The 17,610-nt window shown below is 64.5% G+C and overlaps 2 protein-coding genes across 2 annotated transcripts; both read right to left on the minus strand.

The window, feature by feature from the left end:
• Positions 1–825: 825 nt before the first annotated feature.
• Positions 826–6,932, minus strand: LOC310891581 (uncharacterized protein; the record flags this gene model as incomplete). Its single annotated transcript, XM_083853839.1, has 4 exons — positions 826–1,032; positions 2,169–2,924; positions 4,886–4,936; positions 6,921–6,932. Coding segments are annotated over 4 exons (1,026 nt in total), but the record flags the coding sequence as incomplete, so codon positions are not given.
• Positions 6,933–9,626: 2,694 nt separating this feature from the next.
• On the minus strand, positions 9,627–17,205 carry LOC310891580 (glycogen [starch] synthase, muscle-like; the record flags this gene model as incomplete). Its single annotated transcript, XM_083853838.1, is given in 11 exon segments — positions 9,627–9,863; positions 11,284–11,367; positions 13,117–13,280; positions 14,299–14,394; positions 14,503–14,629; positions 14,701–14,814; positions 14,940–15,018; positions 15,136–15,195; positions 15,314–15,362; positions 15,365–15,419; positions 16,774–17,205. Coding segments are annotated over 11 exon segments (1,443 nt in total), but the record flags the coding sequence as incomplete, so codon positions are not given.
• Positions 17,206–17,610: the final 405 nt, after the last annotated feature.

A 17,610-nucleotide genomic window follows, 5' to 3' on the forward strand; every position in this document is an offset into this window, starting at 1 on the left:
GGATGGGGGGTGGCGGGGGGAATGGGGACATGGGGGGGGAATGGGGACATGGGGGGGGCAATGGGGACCACCCCCCCTTAGGGACATGGGGGCTCACAGGGGACAATGGGGACCACCCCCCCCCCAGGGACACGGGGGGGATATGGGGGACAATGGGGGCCCCCCACCCCACCCTGAGGGACAATGGGGACATGGGGGACAATGGGGGACATAATGGGCACACAATGGGGGACACAATGGGGGACATGGGGAAAATGGGGGGACACGGGGGGGGGACATATGGGGACACAATGGGGACACAATGGGGGACGTAATGGGGGGACAATGGGGACACAATGGGGGACACAATGGGCGGACAATGGGGACACAATGGGGGACACAATGGGCACATGGGGAAAATGGGGGGCCACGGGAGACAATGGCGACACAATGGGGGGACACGGGGGAAAATGGGGACACAATGGGGGACACAATGGGGACACAATGGGGACACAATGGGGACAATGGCGACACAATGGGGACATGGGGACAATGGGGGGACATGAGGGACATGGGGACAATGGGGACACAATGGGGACACGGGGACACAGTGGGGGAAGTAATGGGGACACAATGGGGACACGGGGGACAATGGGGACACAATGGGGGACACAATGGGGACATGGGGAAGATGGGGGGACACAGGGGACAATGGGGACACAATGGGAACACGATGGGGGACACAATGGGGACACAATGGGGGGGACACTGGAGAATGGGGACACAATGGGGACATGGGGACAATGGGGACACAATGGGGACACAATGGGGGGACAATGGGAACACCATGGGGGAAGTAATGGGGGGACAATGGGGACACGGGGGACAATGGGGACAATGGGGACACGATGGGGACATGGGGACAATGGGGGGGACACTCACGGGCAGGCAGACCCTCTGGGCGGAGCGCCCCATCCGCCTCATGTTGAGTTCGGGGCGAAAAAGGCGGATTTTGTCGTCGGCGCCGCGGAACGCCTTCATGCCCTCGAAGAGCTGGGGGGGGGGGCGAGGGGGGGCACTGGGAAACGGGCTGGGGGGCACTGGGAGGGACTGGGAGGAACTGGGGGCACTGGGAGGGGGGCTGGGGGGCACTGGGAGGGGGTTGGGGGAAATGGGGGGCCCTGGGAGGGGGGCTGGGGACACTGGGAGTACTGGGAGGGGGGCTGGGGGGCACTGGGGGCACTGGGAGTGGGGCTGGGGGGAACTGGGGGTACTGGGAGGTGGGCTGGGGCGAACTGGGAGTACTGGGAAGGGGGCTGGGGGGCACTGGGGACACTGGGAGGGGGGCTGGGGGGGAACTGGGGGCACTGGGAGTGGGGCTGGGGGGGACTGGGGGTACTGGGAAGGGGGGCTGTTTTGCCCCATTGTTTTGGGGCCATTTGGGAGCATTTTGGGGGGATTTCAGGGCATTTTGGGTCTTTTTTTTTGCTTTTTTTTGGGGGGGTGTTAGCATTTTGGGGCACTGTTTTGGGGCCATTTTGGGACATTTTGGGGGGTGTCAGGGCATTTTGGGCACTCTTTTGGGGACATCTGGGGGGCTGTCACGGTATTTTGGGGCTTTTTTGGGGGACGTTTTGGGGCATTTTGGGGGGTGTCAGGGCATTTTGGGGCATTTTTTGGGGACATTTGAGGACATTTTGGGGAGGGGTCAGGGTTTTTTAGGGCTTTTTTGGGGGACGTTTTGGGGCGGTGTCGGGGCATTTTGGGGCATTTTTTGGGGACACTTGGGGACATATTGGGGGGGGTGTCAGGGCATTTTGGGGCACTGTTCTGGGGACATTTGGGGACATTTTGGGGGTGTCAGGACTTTTTAGGGCATTTTGGGGGGGATATTTTGGGGGGTGTCAGGGCATTTTGGGGCTTTTTTGGGGGACGTTTGGGGGGGTGTCAGGACATATTGGGGCTTTTTTGGGGGACGTTTTGGGGGGGTGTCAGGACATATTGGGGCTTTTTTGGGGGATGTTTTGGGGGGGGTGTCAGGGCATTTTGGGGCATTTTTTGGGGACGTTTTGGGGCATTTTAGGGCATTTTTTTTTGGGGGGGGGGTCAGGCTCAGCGCAGTTTGGGGCCGAGTTTCGGGGCCGTTTCGGGGTCGCCCTTTATTTTTTTTTTTTTGGGGTGGCCCCCACCTCGACGGCGTAGTGCAGCGCCGAGGAGGCGGGGTGCAGGCGCAGGTCCTGGAAGGGGCGGATGTGGGGGGGCCCCCAGCCCCCCCCCCGGCTCCACTCGACGGTCAGCATGTGGTCCGTGAAGGTCTGCCCGAAGGTCAGCGCCCCCCCCTCCGGCTTGGCTTTGGGGTTGCTGCTCAGCTCCACGCGCAGATCCGCCGCCTGCGGGACCCCAAAAGGGACCCCGAGGTTTGGGGGGGGGACCCCAAAACGGAGGGACCCCGAAAGGGACCCCAATAGGGACCCCGAGATGGGGGGACCCCAATAGGGAGGGAGCCCAATATGGAGGGAACCCAATAGGGACCCCAAGATGGGGGGAGCCCAATATGGACCCCAAAACTGGGGGACCCCAATAGAGACCCCAATAGAGACCCCGAGATGGGGAGACCCCAATAGGGAGGGAACCCAGAATGGAGGGAACCCAATAGGGACCCCAAAATGGGGGGACTCCAATACGGACCCCAATATGGACCCCAAGACTGGGGGACCCCAACAGAGACCCCAATAGAGACCCAGAGGTGGGGGGGACCCCAAAACAGAGGGACCCCAATAGGGACCCCAATAGAGACCCCAAGATGGGGAGACCCCAATAGGGAGGGAGCCCAATCGGGAGGGAGCCCAATATGGACCCCAATAGGGACCCCAAGATGGGGGGGACCCCAAAACAGGAGGACCCCAATAGGGACCCCAAAAGAGACCCCGAGGTGGGGGGGGACCCTAAAACGGAGGGACCCCAAAAGGGACCCCAATAGGGACCCCAACAGGGACCCCAGGACTGGGGGACCCCAATAGAGACCCCAATAGAGACCCAGAGGTGGGGGGGACCCCAAAACGGAGGGACCCCAATAGGGACCCCAAGACTGGGGGACCCCAATATGAAGGGACCCCGGTATGGGGGGGACCCCAAAACAGACCCCAAAATTGGGCACCTCAGGATTAGGGCACCCCAATAAGGATCCCAATAGGGACCCCAATAGGGGGGGACCCCAAAACGGAGGGACCCCAATAGAGACCCCAATAGGGACCCCGAGATGGGGAGACCCCAACAGGGAGGGAGCCCAGAATGGAGGGAGCCCAATATGGACCCCAGTAGGGACCCCACGATGGGGGGGACCCCAAAACAGAGGGACCCCAATAGGGACCCCAACAGAGACCCCGAGATGGGGAGACCCCAATAGGGAGGGAGCCCAGAATGGAGGGAACCCAATAGGGACCCCAATAGAGACCCCAAGATGGGGGGAGCCCAATATGGACCCCAAGACTGGGGGACCCCAATAGAGACCCCAATAGAGACCCCGAGATGGGGAGACCCCAATAGGGAAGGAGCCCAATAAGGAGGGACCCCAATAGGGACCCCAGTAGGGACCCCAAGATGGGGGGGACCCCAAAACAGGAGGACCCCAATAGGGATCCCAATAGAGACCCCGAGATGGGGGGACCCCAATATGGGGGGAGCCAAATAGACACCCCAATAGAGACCCCAATATGGACCCCAAGACTGGGGGACCCCAATAGGGAGGGAGCCCAGAATGGAGGGAACCCAATAGGAGCCCCAAGATGGGGGGACTCCAATAGGGACCCCAGTATGGACCCCAAGACTGGGGGACCCCAACAGAGACCCCAATAGAGACCCAGAGGTGGGGGGGGACCCCAAAATGGAGGGACCCCGAAAGGGACCCCAATAGGGACCCCGAGATGGGGGGACCCCAACAGGGAGGGAGCCCAATCGGGAGGGAGCCCAGAATGGAGGGAGCCCAATATGGACCCCAAGATGGGGGGGACCCCAAAACGGAGGGACCCCGAAAGGGACCCCAACAGAGACCCTGAGATGGGGAGACCCCAATAGGGAGGGAGCCCAGAATGGAGGGAACCCAATAGGGACCCCAAGACTGGGGGACCCCAATAAGGACCCCAACAGAGACCCCAAGACTGGGGGACCCCAACAGAGACCCCAGTAGAGACCCAGAGGTGGGGGGGACCCCAAAACGGAGGGACCCCGAAAGGGACCCCAATAGGGACCCCGAGATGGGGGGACCCCAACAGGGAGGGAGCCCAGAATGGAGGGAACCCAATATGGACCCCAAGATGGGGGGGACCCCAAAACTGAGGGACCCCAATAGGGACCCCAACAGAGACCCTGAGATGGGGAGACCCCAATAGGGAGGGAGCCCAGAATGGAGGGAACCCAATAGGGACCCCAAGACTGGGGGACCCCAATAGAGACCCCAATAGAGACCCAGAGGTGGGGGCGACCCCAAAACAGAGGGACCCCAATAGGGACCCCAATAGGGACCCCAAGACTGGGGGACCCCAATATGAAGGGACCCCGGTATGGGGGGGACCCCAAAACGGACCCCAAAATTGGGCACCTCAGGATTAGGGCACCCCAGTAAGGATCCCAATAGGGACCCCAAAACTGGGGACCTCGGGCTTAGGGCACCCCACTGGGGACTCCATCAGGGGGGGGGGGGGGGCGCTGCTATTAGGGTACCCTGATACCGACCCCATTGTGAGCGGGACCCCAGGACCGGGCCCCCCAGGACTGACCCCATTGGGCCCCCCCCCCACGACCGACCCCATTGGGGACCCCCCCTCCAGCACCAACCCCATTGGTGCCCCCCCCCCCCCGAACCGACCCCATTGAGGCCCCCCCCGACCCCATTGGGGCCCCCCCTTACCCTAAAAACACTGTTGTAGGATCGCCGGGGGCCCAGCAGGGCTGCGAGGACCTGGGGAGGGGGGGGGGGGGCAAAAAATTGGGGGGGGGGGGGAATTTAGGGTGGGGGGGGCACAATGACACCCCCCCCCTCCCAGTTCATCCCAGTTTGGGACCAGTAAAAACCAGTTAACGGCCGGGGGGGGGTGGCTGGAGAGCAATGGGGGTGAGTTTTGGGGGGGGAGGTGGGGGGGGGTGTAAAAGGGGGGGGGGGGGGTAAAGGGGGCGGGGCCATGTGTGGCCACGCCCCCTTTTCAGCCCTGGCCCCGCCCCCCGGCCTAGCCCCGCCCCCCCGTTGGACTTTGGCCCCCCCCCCGCCGCCGCCATTGGGAGTTGCCGGAGGAGGCTGAAGGTGGGGGGCCGGGGGGGGCTTTTTTTGGGGGGGGGCACGTTTTGGGGAGGGGGGGCACGGGGGGGTGCCCTGAGGGGGGAGGGGGCAGGGCTGAGCCCCCCCCTCCCCCCGCAATAAAAGGGGGGGGGGTAAATGGGGGGGGGGCAATAAATGGGGGGGGTGGGGGCAGGGCTGGAGGTTTTTTGGGGGGGTGGAGGGGGGGTTTTGGGGGGGGGGGGTCCCATTTTGGGCCCCCAGAAATCCCCGGGGGGGGGGCCGGGAGCTGGGGAGGGGGCGGGGCCACGGGGAGGGGCGGGGCCACGGGGAGGGGGCGGGGCCTGGGCACAGGCAGGGATCCCGGAAGGGGGCGGGGCATGGGCGTGGTCACAGGGAGGGGGCGGGGCCTGCGATTGGGCGGGGGCACAAAAGGGGCGGGGCCTGTGCTGTAGGTCAGGGCGGGGTCATGGGAGGAGGCGGGGCCTGCGCCTGGGGAAGGGGGCGGGGCCTGGGGAAGGGGGCGGGGCCTGGGGAAGGGGGCGGGGCTTGCGGGACCCGGGGAAGGGGGCGGGGCTTGCGCCTGAGCAGGGCTGCGGGTGTCCAGTATGGCCTGGGGGGTTACTGGGAGAGACTGGGAGCCACTGGGAGGGACTGGGAAGGACCCTGAGAGGACCTGGGAGACTGGGAAGGACCCTGAGAGAACCCAGGGGTTACTGGGAGCTACTGGGAGGACTGGGATGACAGAGGAAGGCACTGGGAGAGACTGGGAAGGACCCTGAGAGGACCAGGGGGTTACTGGGGGCTACTGGGAGGACTGGGGAGTGCGCTGGGAGAGACTGGGAAGGACCCTGAGAGGACCAGGGGGTTACTGGGGGCTACTGGGAGGACTGGGATGACAGAGGAGGGCACTGGGAGAGACTGGGAAGGACCTGGAGAGAACCAGGGGGTTACTGGGAGCTACTGGGAGGACTTGGGGGGGGCACTGGAAGAGACTGGGAAGGACCCTGAGAGCACCAGGGGGTTACTGGGGGCTACTGGGAGGACTGGGGAGGGCACTGGGAGCTACTGGGGGGCACTGGGAGGGGCACTGGGAGGACTGGTGGCGGTACTGGCAGCTACTGGGAGCCACTGGGAGGACTGGGGGGGACCTTGAGAGGACCAGGGGGTTACTGGGAGCTACTGAGAGGACTTGGGGGGGGCACTGGGAGAGACCGGGAAGGATCCGGAGAGGACCAGGGGGTTACTGGTGGCTACTGGGAGGACTTGGGGGGGCACTGGGAGCTACTGGGGGGCACTAGGAGGACTGGGGGGGACACTGGGAGCTACTGGGGGGGGCACTGGCAGCTACTGGGGGGCACTGGGAGAGACTGGGAAGGACCCTGAGAAGACCAGGGGGTTACTGGGAGCTACTGGGGGACACTGGGAGGGACACTGGCAGCTACTGGGGGGCACTGGGAGAGACTGGGAAGGACCCTCAGAAGACCAGGGGGTTACTGGGGGCTACTGGGAGGACTGGGGGGGGCACTGGGAGAACTGGGGGGGGCCCACAGGCGACCCCGGGGGGCGTCGAGGCCCCGCCCCCGCCCCGGAAGTAGTCCTGCGCCCCGGAAGCGCTTTCCCCCCCCCAGCCCCCCACTCACCGCTCCGCTGCCCAGCACCGGGCGCGCACCGCCGCCGCCATGGCTCCGCTGCCCCGCCCCGCCCCCGCCCGCAGCCAATAGGAGCGCGCCTCACATCCCCGCCCCCGGCGGCGGCCAATGGCAGCGCGCCTTGCCGCTTCTCCCCCGCAGCCAGCCAATGGGAGCGCTCGGCCACGCCCCTTCGCCGGCTCGGCGGCCAATGGGAAAGGCCCGGACGGACTCGCCCCCTGAGGCCACGCCCCTCGGTTCTTGGGGGCGGGGCTGGGGGAACCCTCTGCGGGCGTTGCCGGGCAACGCGAGGCCACGCCCCCCTCGTGACGTAATCGCCCTTATTATAGTGAGGGGCCGCAAGGCCGAGGGGGGAGAGCCGGGGGGGGGGGGGGAGGTCTAAAAAATGGGGGGGGGTCCCCAAATCCCGGGAGGGACCCCAAAAAGTGGGGGGGTCCCCAAATCCGGGGGGGGTCCCCAAATCCGGGGTGGGTCCCCAAATCCTGGGGGGGGACCCCAAATCTGGGAGGGGGGTCCCTAAATCCCGGGGGGTCCCCAAATCCCGGGGGGGGGTCTCCAAATCTTGGGGGGGTCCCCAAATCCTGTGGGGGGGGGCCCAAAAAGTGCGGGGGGTCCCCAAATCCCGGAGGGGACCCCAAATAGTGGGGGGACCCCAAATCCCAGAGGGGACCCCAAAAAGTGGGGGGACCCCAAATCCAGGGGGGGACCCCAAAAAGTGGGGGGGGGGTCCCCAAATCTGGGGGGGGTCCCCAAATCCAGGGGGTGTCCCCAAATCCCGGGGTTATCCCCCAAATCTGGGGGGGGTGTCCCCAAATCCCGGATTTCTGCGGAATTCCGTGCGGATTTCTGTCAGCGCACCGTAAGGAAAAAAACGCTGTTAATAATAAAATCGGGTGGAATTGCCCCAAAACGGGCCTCTCACTCCCTGCTGCAAATGAGGGGGGCGCCGCGGTGAGGGCTGGGGTTGGGGGTTACGGTTAGGGTTAGGGTTAGGGTTAGGGTTGGGGTTGGGGTTAGGATTAGGGTTGGGGTTGGGTTTGGGGTTAGGATTAGGGTTGGGGTTGGGTCAGGATTAGGGTTAGAATTAGGGTTAGGGTTGGGGTTAGGATTAGGGTTGGGGTTAGGATTAGGTTTAGGATTGGGGTTGGGTCAGGATTAGGGTTGGGGTTGGGTTTGGGGTTAGGATTAGGGTTAGAGTTGGGGTTAGGATTAGGGTTGGGGTTGGGTCAGGATTAGGGTTAGAATTAGGGTTAGGGTTGGGGTTAGGATTAGGGTTAGGGTTGGGGTTAGGGTTGGGGTTGGGGTTAGGGGGTTAGGGTTAGGGTTGGGGTTAGGATTAGGGTTGGGGTTGGGTTTGGGGTTAGGATTAGGGTTAGGGTTGGGGTTAGGATTAGAGTTGGGGCTGGGGTTGGGTTTAGGGTTAGGATTAGGTTTAGGTTTAGGGTTGGGGTTGGGGTTAGAATTAGGGTTGGGGTTTGGATTAGGGATGGGATTGGGTTTGGGGTTAGGATTAAGATTGGGATTAGGGTTAGTGTTGGGTTTGGCATTGGGTTTGGTGTTAGGATTAGGTTTAGTGTTAGGGTTTGGGTTGGGGTTGGGTTTGGGGTTAGGATTCGGATTAGGTTTGGGGTTGGGTTCAGGGTTAGTGTTGGGGTTAGGATTAGGGTTAGGATTGGGATTAGGATTAGGAATAGGGTTAGGATTAGGATTAGGTTTGGGGTCGGGGTTAGGGTTGGAGTTAGGTTTAGGGGTAGGGTTAGGATTAGGATTAGACCCCAGAATCGGGTTGAGGACCCCCAGATTTGGGTTGAGGAACCCCAACATTAGGGAAGGAATTCCCACCCCCCCACCCATCCTTGGAGGACCCCCCCCCCCTTAAAGGGGAGCCCCAAAACCGCCCCATTTTCCCCCAAATCTCCCCCTTATTTCTCCCCCCCCCCCCAAAAAAAAAAACCAGCACCGGGGGGGCGGTGAAGCACCTTTATTGTCCACTGTGCCGCGGGGGGGGGGACGGACGGATAAATTTGGGGCTCCCCCCCCCCACAGACCCACATGTGGGGGGGGGCAGGCTGCCCCACAGCCCCCCCCCCCCAAAAAAAATTTCGGGGGGGGCGGGGGGAGCCCGGGCACCGTGGAGTGAAGTGGGGCTGAGCCTTGAAAGCGCGGCGGGGGGGCTGAAAAAAAGGGGGGGGGGCGCCCCGTAAACTCCCCCCCCCAAATAAAAGTGCTGTGGGGCCAGGGCTGAGCGCTGGGGGGGGGGGGGGGGCACCATGGGGCCCCCCCCCTGTGCTGTGGGAGTGACCCCATGGGGGTGTTTTTTTGGGGGGGGGGGGGAGCAGGGTAAAAACAGGGGTCCTTGTGCCCCCCCCCGTAACCGTGTCCCTGGGGGGGGGGGGGGGGACAGGGTAGAGAGGGGGTCCCTGTGCCCCCCCCCTTGTAACAGTGCCCCTGGGGGGGGGGCAGCAGGGTAAAGAGGGGGTCCCCATGCCCCCCCCCTCAAATAACTATGCCCCTGGGGGGGGGGCAGGGTAAAGAGAGGGTATCCCCCCCCCCCCCAGTAATCGTGTACCTGGGGGGGGAACAGGGTAAAGAGGGGGTCCCCGTGCCCCCCCCCATAACCTTCGACCCCCCCGTGCCCCCCCCATAACCTTCGACCCCCCCCAATCCCCCAAACCCCACACCGTGGGGCTGGCAGGGGGGTAGCTTTTTGGTTTTTTTTTGGGGGGGGGGGGGGGGGGCTGATATTGGGGGCCCCCCCCCCAGGCTAAAAAGCGGGAGCTTCAATTCCTGGTGGGGGCGGCGAGGGGGCTGGGGGGGCGGCGGATGTTGGCGCGGTCCTTGGCGGCCTCCTCTTCCTCGTCGTAGCGCTCGTCCTCCTCTTCCTCGTCGCTGTGCCGGGGGCTGGAGATGCGCGAGAGAGCCGGGGAGGGGGGCACCGAGGCCGGGCGGGGGTAGCGGAAGCCCTGGGGGGGGGGGCGAGGGGGGGCGAGGGGGGGGGTTAGGAGGGGTTAAGGGGGTGTGGGGGTCCCACCTGAGGGGGTTTGGGGAGGTTTTTGGGGGGGTCGAGGGGTGTGGGGGGTGTGGGGCGACCGCCTGAGGGGGTTTTGGGGGTGGGGGGCACCCAGCTGGGGGGGTTTGGGGGGGGGTTAAGGGGGTGGGGGGACGCCACAGGGACAGACAGGGACGGACAGGGGACAAGGGGACACCCTGGGGATACTTGGGGGCACCCAGGGGACACTTGGGGACACCTTAGGGACACCCAGGGGACACCCAGTGACACCCAGGGGACACACAGGGACACCCACAGGAGAAGGTGACACCCAGGGGACACTTGGGGACATCCAGGGACACCCAGTTACACCCAGTGACACCCAGGGGACACCTGGGGACACTCAGGGACACCCAGGGGAGAAGGTGACACCCAGGGGACACTTGGGGACACGCAGTGACACCCAGGGGACACCTGGGGACAACCAGGGACACCGAAGGGGCACCCAGTGACACCCAGTGACACCCAGGGGACACTTAGGGACACCTGGGGACACCCAGGGGACACCCAGTGACACCCAGGGGACACTTAGTGACACCCAGTGACACCCCAGGGACCCCCAGGGGACACTTGGGGACACCTTAGGGACACCCAGGGGCCACTGGGACACCCCAGGGACACCAGGGGACACCTTTGGGACACCCAGGGGACACCGAGGGGACACCCAGTGACACCCAGGGGACACTTGGGGACACCCCAGTGACACCCCTGTAACACCCAGGGGACACCCAGTGACACACAGGGGACACCTGGGGACCCCCAGGGGACACTTGGGGATACCCAAGGGACACCCAGGGACCCCCAGGGGACACTCAGGGACACCCAGGGGACACCCAGGGGACACTTGGGGACACCCAGTGACACCCAGTGACACCCAGAGACACCCCAGGGACCCCCAGGGGACACTTGGGGACACCCAGGGGACACCAGGGGACACTTGGGGACCCCCAGGGGACCACAGGGGACACTTGGGGACCCCCAGGGGACACCGAGGGGACACCCAGTGACACCCAGAGGGCACCCAGGGACACCCCAGGGACCCCCAGGGGACACTTGGGGACCCCAAGGGACACTTGGGGACACCTGGGGACACCCAGGGACACCGAAGGGGCACCCAGTGACACCCAGTGACACCCAGGGGACACTTAGGGACACCCAGGGACACTCCAGGGACACCCAGGGGACACCTGGGGACACCCCAGGGACCCCCAGGGGACACTTGGGGACACCCAAGGGACACCCCAGGGACCCCCAAAGGACACTTGGGGACACCCAAGGGACACCAGGGGACACCCAGGGGACACTTGGGGACCCTTGGGGACACCGTCGCTCACCGCCGCGGCCGCCTCGGGGGGCTCGTAGGTGAAGTGCTCGGGGAAGGCCTTGGCCAGCGCCATGCGGCGGGCGGAGGTGTAGTACTGGGGGCAAGGTCAGGGGTCAAGGTCAGGGGTCACGGTCAGGGTCAGGGGTCAAGGGTCAGGGACCCCCGACCTCCCCCCTCCCCTTTGTAACCCTGACACTCCCCCCCCCCTCCAGGACCCCAAAGCCGCCCCCCGGGGCCCCTCTGGGACCCCCAGGAACCCCCCCGGGACCCCAAAAATCCCCCCCAGGAACCCCCCCGGGGGACCCCAGAGACCCCCCCCGGACCCCAAAAATCCCCCCTGGGACCCCCAGGGAACCCCCCCAGCACCCCAGGGACCCCCCCCTGGACCCCAAAAATCCCCCCTGGGACCCCCAAGAACCCCCCCCGGGACCCCGGAACTCCCTCCAGACCCCAGGGATCCCCCCCAGAAACCCCCAGGAACCCCCCCCAGGACCCCAAGGACCCCCCAAGGACCCCCCACGGACCCAAAAAATCCCCTCAGGGACCCCCAGAAACCCCCCTCGGACCCCCAGGAACCCCCTTCGGACCCCAGGGACCCCCCCAGGACCCCAAAAATCCCTCCCGGGACCCCCAGGATCCTCCCCACACCCCAAAAATCTCCACCCCCCCCCCCCCGTGCCCTCCTTTAGGACCTTGGGGCCCCCTGGGACCCCTCCGTAGCCCCCCAGGACCCCTCCGTAGCCCCCCAAGACCCCTCCAAAGCCCCCCAGAACCCCTCCGTAGCCCCCCAGGACCCCTCCGTAGCCCCCCAGGACCCTCCATATCCCCCTCGTACCCCTCCAAAGCCCCCCAGAACCCCTCCAAAGCCCCCCAGTCCCCTCCTCATCCCCCCAGGACCCCTCCTCATCCCCCCAGGACCCCTCCAAAGCCCCCCAGTCCCCTCCTCATCCCCCCAGGACCCCTCCAAAGCCCCCCAGTCCCCTCCTCATCCCCCCAGGACCCCTCCTCATCCCCCCAGGACCCCTCCAAAGCCCCCCAGTCCCCTCCTCATCCCCCCAGGACCCCTCCAAAGCCCCCAGTCCCCTCCTCATCCCCCCAGGACCCCTCCTCATCCCCCAGGACCCTCCACATCCCCCTTGTACCCCTCCAAAGCCCCCCAGGACCCCTCCTCATCCCCCCAGGGCCCCTCCCTCATCCCCCCAGGGCCCTCCATATCCCCTTAATACCCCTCCAAAGCCCCCCAGGGCCCCTCCTCACCCCCCCCGGACCCCTCCTCATCCCCCCAGGGCCCCTCCAAAGCCCCCAGGACCCTCCATATCCCCCTCGTACTCCTCCAAAGCCCCCCAGGACCCCTCCAAAGCCCCCCAGTCCCCTCCTCATCCCCCCAGGGCCCCTCCAAAGCCCCCCAGGACCCCTCCAAAGCTCCCCAGTCCCCTCCTCATCCCCCCAGGACCCCTCCAAAGCCCCCCAGGACCCCTCCAAAGCCCCCCACTCCCCTCCTCATCCCCCAGGACCCCTCCAAAGCCCCCCAGGGCCCCTCCTCATCCCCCCAGGACCCTCCATATCCCCCTCATACCCCTCCAAAACCCCCAGGACCCCTCCAAAGCCCCCCAGGGCCCCTCCTCATCCCCCCAGGACCCTCCATATCCCCCTCATACCCCTCCAAAGCCCCCCAGAACCCCTCCAAAGCCCCCCAGTCCCCTCCTCATCCCCCCAGGACCCCTCCAAAGCCCCCCAGAACCCCTCCAAAGCCCCCCAGTCCCCTCCTCATCCTTCCAGGACCCCTCCAAAGCCCCCCAGGACCCCTCCAAAGCCCCCCCCCAGGGCCCCCCCCGGCTCTCACCCGTCCCAGGTACTTCCAGTCGAGGAGGTCGGAGAGGCGCTCGGTGCGGTTGCGCTGCACGATGCGCTGCCGCCGGCTCTGCTGGCAGAAGCCGTAGAGGAAGGCGGTGAGCTGCGCGCACGACTCCTCGGGCGCCCGGAATCGCCGGTCCACGATGTAAATCCCTGGGGGGGGGGGACAGGGTCAGAGCGCGGGGGGAAACGGGGACACGGGGGCGTGGGGACGCGGGGACGGGGGGACAGGGGGACGCGGGGACACGGGGATGTGTCCCGGTGCCGCCAAGCTGGGGGTTTGGGGGCAGGGGGAGGTGGGGAGGGGGGAGTTTGGGTGGTCAGGGATGGGGGGTGGGGGGGGAGAGGGGGTAAGGGGGTTTGGGGTGGGGGGGAGGGACGGGGGGACAAGGGGATGAGGGACAGGGGGACAAGAGGGCGATGGGATGAGGGACAGGAGGACAAGGGACAGGGGGACAATGGGATGAGGGACAAGGGGACAGGGACAGGAGGACAAAGGGATGAGGGACAGGGGGACAATGCGATGAGGGACAAGGGGACAAGGGGATGAGGGACAGGGGGACAAGTGTGCAATGGGATGAGGGACAGGAAGACAAGGGACAGGGACAATGGGATGAGGGACAGGAGGACAAAGGGATGAGGGACAGGAGGACAATGGGATGAGGGACAGGAGGACAAAGGGATGAGGGACAGGGGGACAGGGACGGGGGGACAGGAGAACAAAGGGATGAGGGACAGGGGGACACAGGACAGGAGGACAAGGGACAGGGGACAAGGGGATGAGGGACAGGGGGACAAGGGACAGGGGGACAAAGGAGAGGAACAGGAGGACAAGGGGACGAGGGACAGAAGGACAATGGGACAAAGGACAAGGAGATGAGGGACAGGGGGACAGGAGGACTACGGGGACAGGAGGACAAGGGACAGAAGGACAAGGGGACAACGGGACAAGGGGACAAGGGGACAATGGGGCAAAGAACAGGGAACAAGAAAACGGGGATGAGGGGAGAAGAGGAGAAGGGGACAAGGGGATGGGGGGACAAAGGGTCAGGGGGACAAGGGGATAAGGAGACGGGGGACAAAGGACAAGGGGACAAGGGAAAGGGGGACAAGGGGACAAAGGAAAGGGGGACAAAGGGACAGGGGGACAGCCCCGACCCCGCAGGCTCACCGTAGGCCGAGGGGTCGGCGATGTGCTCCTCCATGAAGCACCCGAAGCCCGAGAGGTTGGTGGAGACGCTGGGGATGCCCATGACGGTGCACTCAGCTTTGGGGGGGACACACAAAAAAATTGGGGGGGGGCTCAGCGGCGTGTGGGGGGGGTCCTGAGCTGTAGGGGGGGGGCTGTGGGGAAAAAGGGGGGGGATCCCAGTACCGGGGGTGTAGCCCCAGGGCTCGTAGTAGGAGGGGAAGACGCCGAGGTGGCAGCCGCGCACGAACTCCTCGTAGTCGACGGGCAGCAGGGGGCTGGTGGAGGACAGGAACTCGGGGTGGAAGATGATCTGGGGGGGGGGCACAGTCAGCAAAAGCTCCCCCCCCAAAAAAACACCCAGAGCCCCCCCTCCGAGGTCACCTTGACGCGGTCGTTGCTGCTGTTGAAGAGCCCGATGCGGCGGATGGTGGTGAGGATGGGGTCGGTGGCGTCGTCCAGCATGTTGTGGGTGCACACGGGGGGGAAGGACTGGCGCTGGATGGGGGCGGGGGGGGGGGAACGGGGACGCAAATGGGGACGGGGGGGGGACACACGGGATCCCGGGTGCCCCCCCAAGTTTGGATTAAAGGGAGAACGCCCCCCCCCCCGAGAGAGCCCACCTGGGTGGCGAAGATGGCGCGCTTCATCATGGTGAAGTCCTCCCGGTCCAGCATCTTGTTCATGTCGGGGAGGTTCCCCCTGCGGGGCGGGGGGGGGATGACTTCAGAGGGGCCCCCCCCACATTTTTGGGGGTCTCCAACGTCCCCTCGTGTCCCCCTGATGTGTCCGTCCCCGTCCCCCCCCTGCCTCGCTTACACCAGCAGCGACTCGTAGAGCTTCTTCCCGAATTTCTCCTTCACCGTGTTGGCCGTGTCCCTGCGTGGGAAGTGGGGGGGGGGGGGAGCCAAAATAAAGGGGGGGGGGAAAAGGGGGGGGCGTTGGGGGACACCAGGGGGTGTCCCTGTCCCCAAGGGGACAATGGGGGGGGTCTCACCAGAGCTGCTTGCGCACGGCCTGGCCCTTGAGGGACTCGACGTTGAAGTGTTGGTGCGCGCCGGCATGATGAAGAAGGCCACCACCGTCGTCTCGCTGCCGTTCACCTGCGGGGGGGCACCGGCACGTGTCCCCAAATGTCCCCAAATGTCCCCCCCCCGGCCCTAAAGGACACCCCGGGACCTAGAGGCACCCTGTCCCCGAGCGTCCCCTTCTTTCTGGCCGGGAATGTCCTCCTGTCCTGGCCCCAAATAGATTCTGTGACCCCAAAGGTCCCCCATGTCCCCAAATGTCCCTGTCCCCAAATGTCCCCCGTGTCCCCAAGTGTCCCCATGTCCCCAAATGTCCCCCCTCCAGCCCTAAAGGACACCCCGGGACCTAGAGGCACCCTGTCCCCGAGCGTCCCCTTCTTTCTGGCCGGGAATGTCCTCCTGGCCCGGCCCCAAGTATGTTCTGTGACCCCAAATGTCCCCCATGTCCCCAGACGTCCCCCGTGTCCCCAAATGCCCCTGTCCCCAAATGTCCCTGTGTCCCCAAGTGTCCCCATAGCCCCAAATGTCCCCCATGTCCCTAAATAACCCCCATGTCCCACAATGCCCATGTCCCCAAATGTTGCCCCTGTCCCTAAATATCCCCCAAGTCCCCAAATGTCCCTGTCCCCAAATGTCCCCCATGTCCCCAAACGTCCCCCGTGTCCCCAAATGCCCCTGTCCCCAAATGTCCCCTTGTCTCCATAGCCCCAAATGTCCCCCATGTCCCCAAATGTCCCCCATGTCCCTAAATAACCCCATGTCCCACAATGTCCATGTCCCCAAATGTTGTCCCGTCCCTAAATATCCCCCAAGTCCCCAAATGTCCCTGTCCCCAAATGTCCCCCATGTCCCCAAACGTCCCCCGTGTCCCCAAATGCCCCTGTCCCCAAATGTCCCCTTGTCTCCATAGCCCCAAATGTCCCCCATGTCCCCAAATGTCCCCCATGTCCCCAAATGTCCCCCATGTCTCTAAATAACCCCCATGTCCCACAATGTCCATGTCCCCAAATGTTGCCCCGTCCCTAAATATCCCCCACGTCCCCAAATGTCCCCCGTGTCCCCAAACGTCCCTGTCCCCCAAATGCCCCCTGTGTCCCCAAATGTCCCCCATGTCCCTAAATGTTGCCCCTGTCCCTAAATATCCCCCAAGTCCCCAAATGTCTCCCAAAACATCCCCTACGTCCCCAAACGTCCCCCATGTCCCCAAACGTCCCCCATGTCCCCAAACGTCCCCCATGTCCCTAAATAACCCCCATGTCCCCAAATGTTGTCCCTGTCCCCAAATGTCCCCCATGCCCCTCAGTGTCCCCCATGCCCCCAAACACCCCCCGTCCCCAAACACTTCCCCATCCCTGAGTGCCCCCTGTCCCCAATGTCCCCCCGATGTCCCCCGATGTCCCCCCCCGGTGTCCCCCCCCCGCGCCCCCACCCGCAGCAGGTAGTTGAGCCGCGCCAGCGCCTCCAGGAAGATGTCGGCGCCCTTGTTGGAGTACTCGTAGCGCCCCGCGATGAAGAAGAAGAGCGTCTTGTCCAGGTCGAAGTCCAGGTGCCTGCACGGGGGGGGGGGAGGCGTCACACACAGCCCCCAGACCCCAAAAAACCCCGACAGATCGCAAAACCCCCCGACAGACCCCAAAAAACCTCGACAGATCCCAAAACCCCCCGACAGACCCCAAAAAATCCCTGTCAGATCCCAAAAACCCCCGACACATCCCCAAAAATCCCCGACAGATCCCCCAAAAAACCCCCGACCCCAAAAATCCCCGACAGATCCCAACCCCCCGACAGATCCCAAAAAACCCCGACAGATCCCAAAAATCCTCGACAGACCCCCAAACCCCCCGACAGATCCAAAAAAACCCTGACAGACCCCGAAAACCCCGACAGACCCCGAAAACCCCCAACAGATCCCAAAACCCCCCGACAGATCCCAAAAACTCCCGACAAATCCCAAAAATCTCCGACAGATCCCAAAATTCCCCAACAGATTCCCCCAAACCCCCGACAGATCCCCCCAAAACCCCCAACAGATCCCCAAAAATCCCTGACAGATCCCCCCAAAACCCCCGACAGATCCCAAAAAACCCCGAGAGACCCCAAAAACCCCGACAGATCCCCCAAAATCCTCAACAGATCCCAAAAATCCCCGACAAATCCCCCCAAATCCCCAACAGATCCCCAAAACCCCCAACAGATCCCCAAATCCCCAACAGATCCCCCAAATCCCCGACAGATCCCAAAAATCCCCGACAGATCCCCAAAATTC

The sequence above is a fragment of the Anser anser genome, assembly GCF_964211835.1.
Source record: "Anser anser genome assembly, contig: HAP1_SCAFFOLD_744, whole genome shotgun sequence".
Lineage (NCBI taxonomy): Eukaryota > Metazoa > Chordata > Aves > Anseriformes > Anatidae > Anser > Anser anser.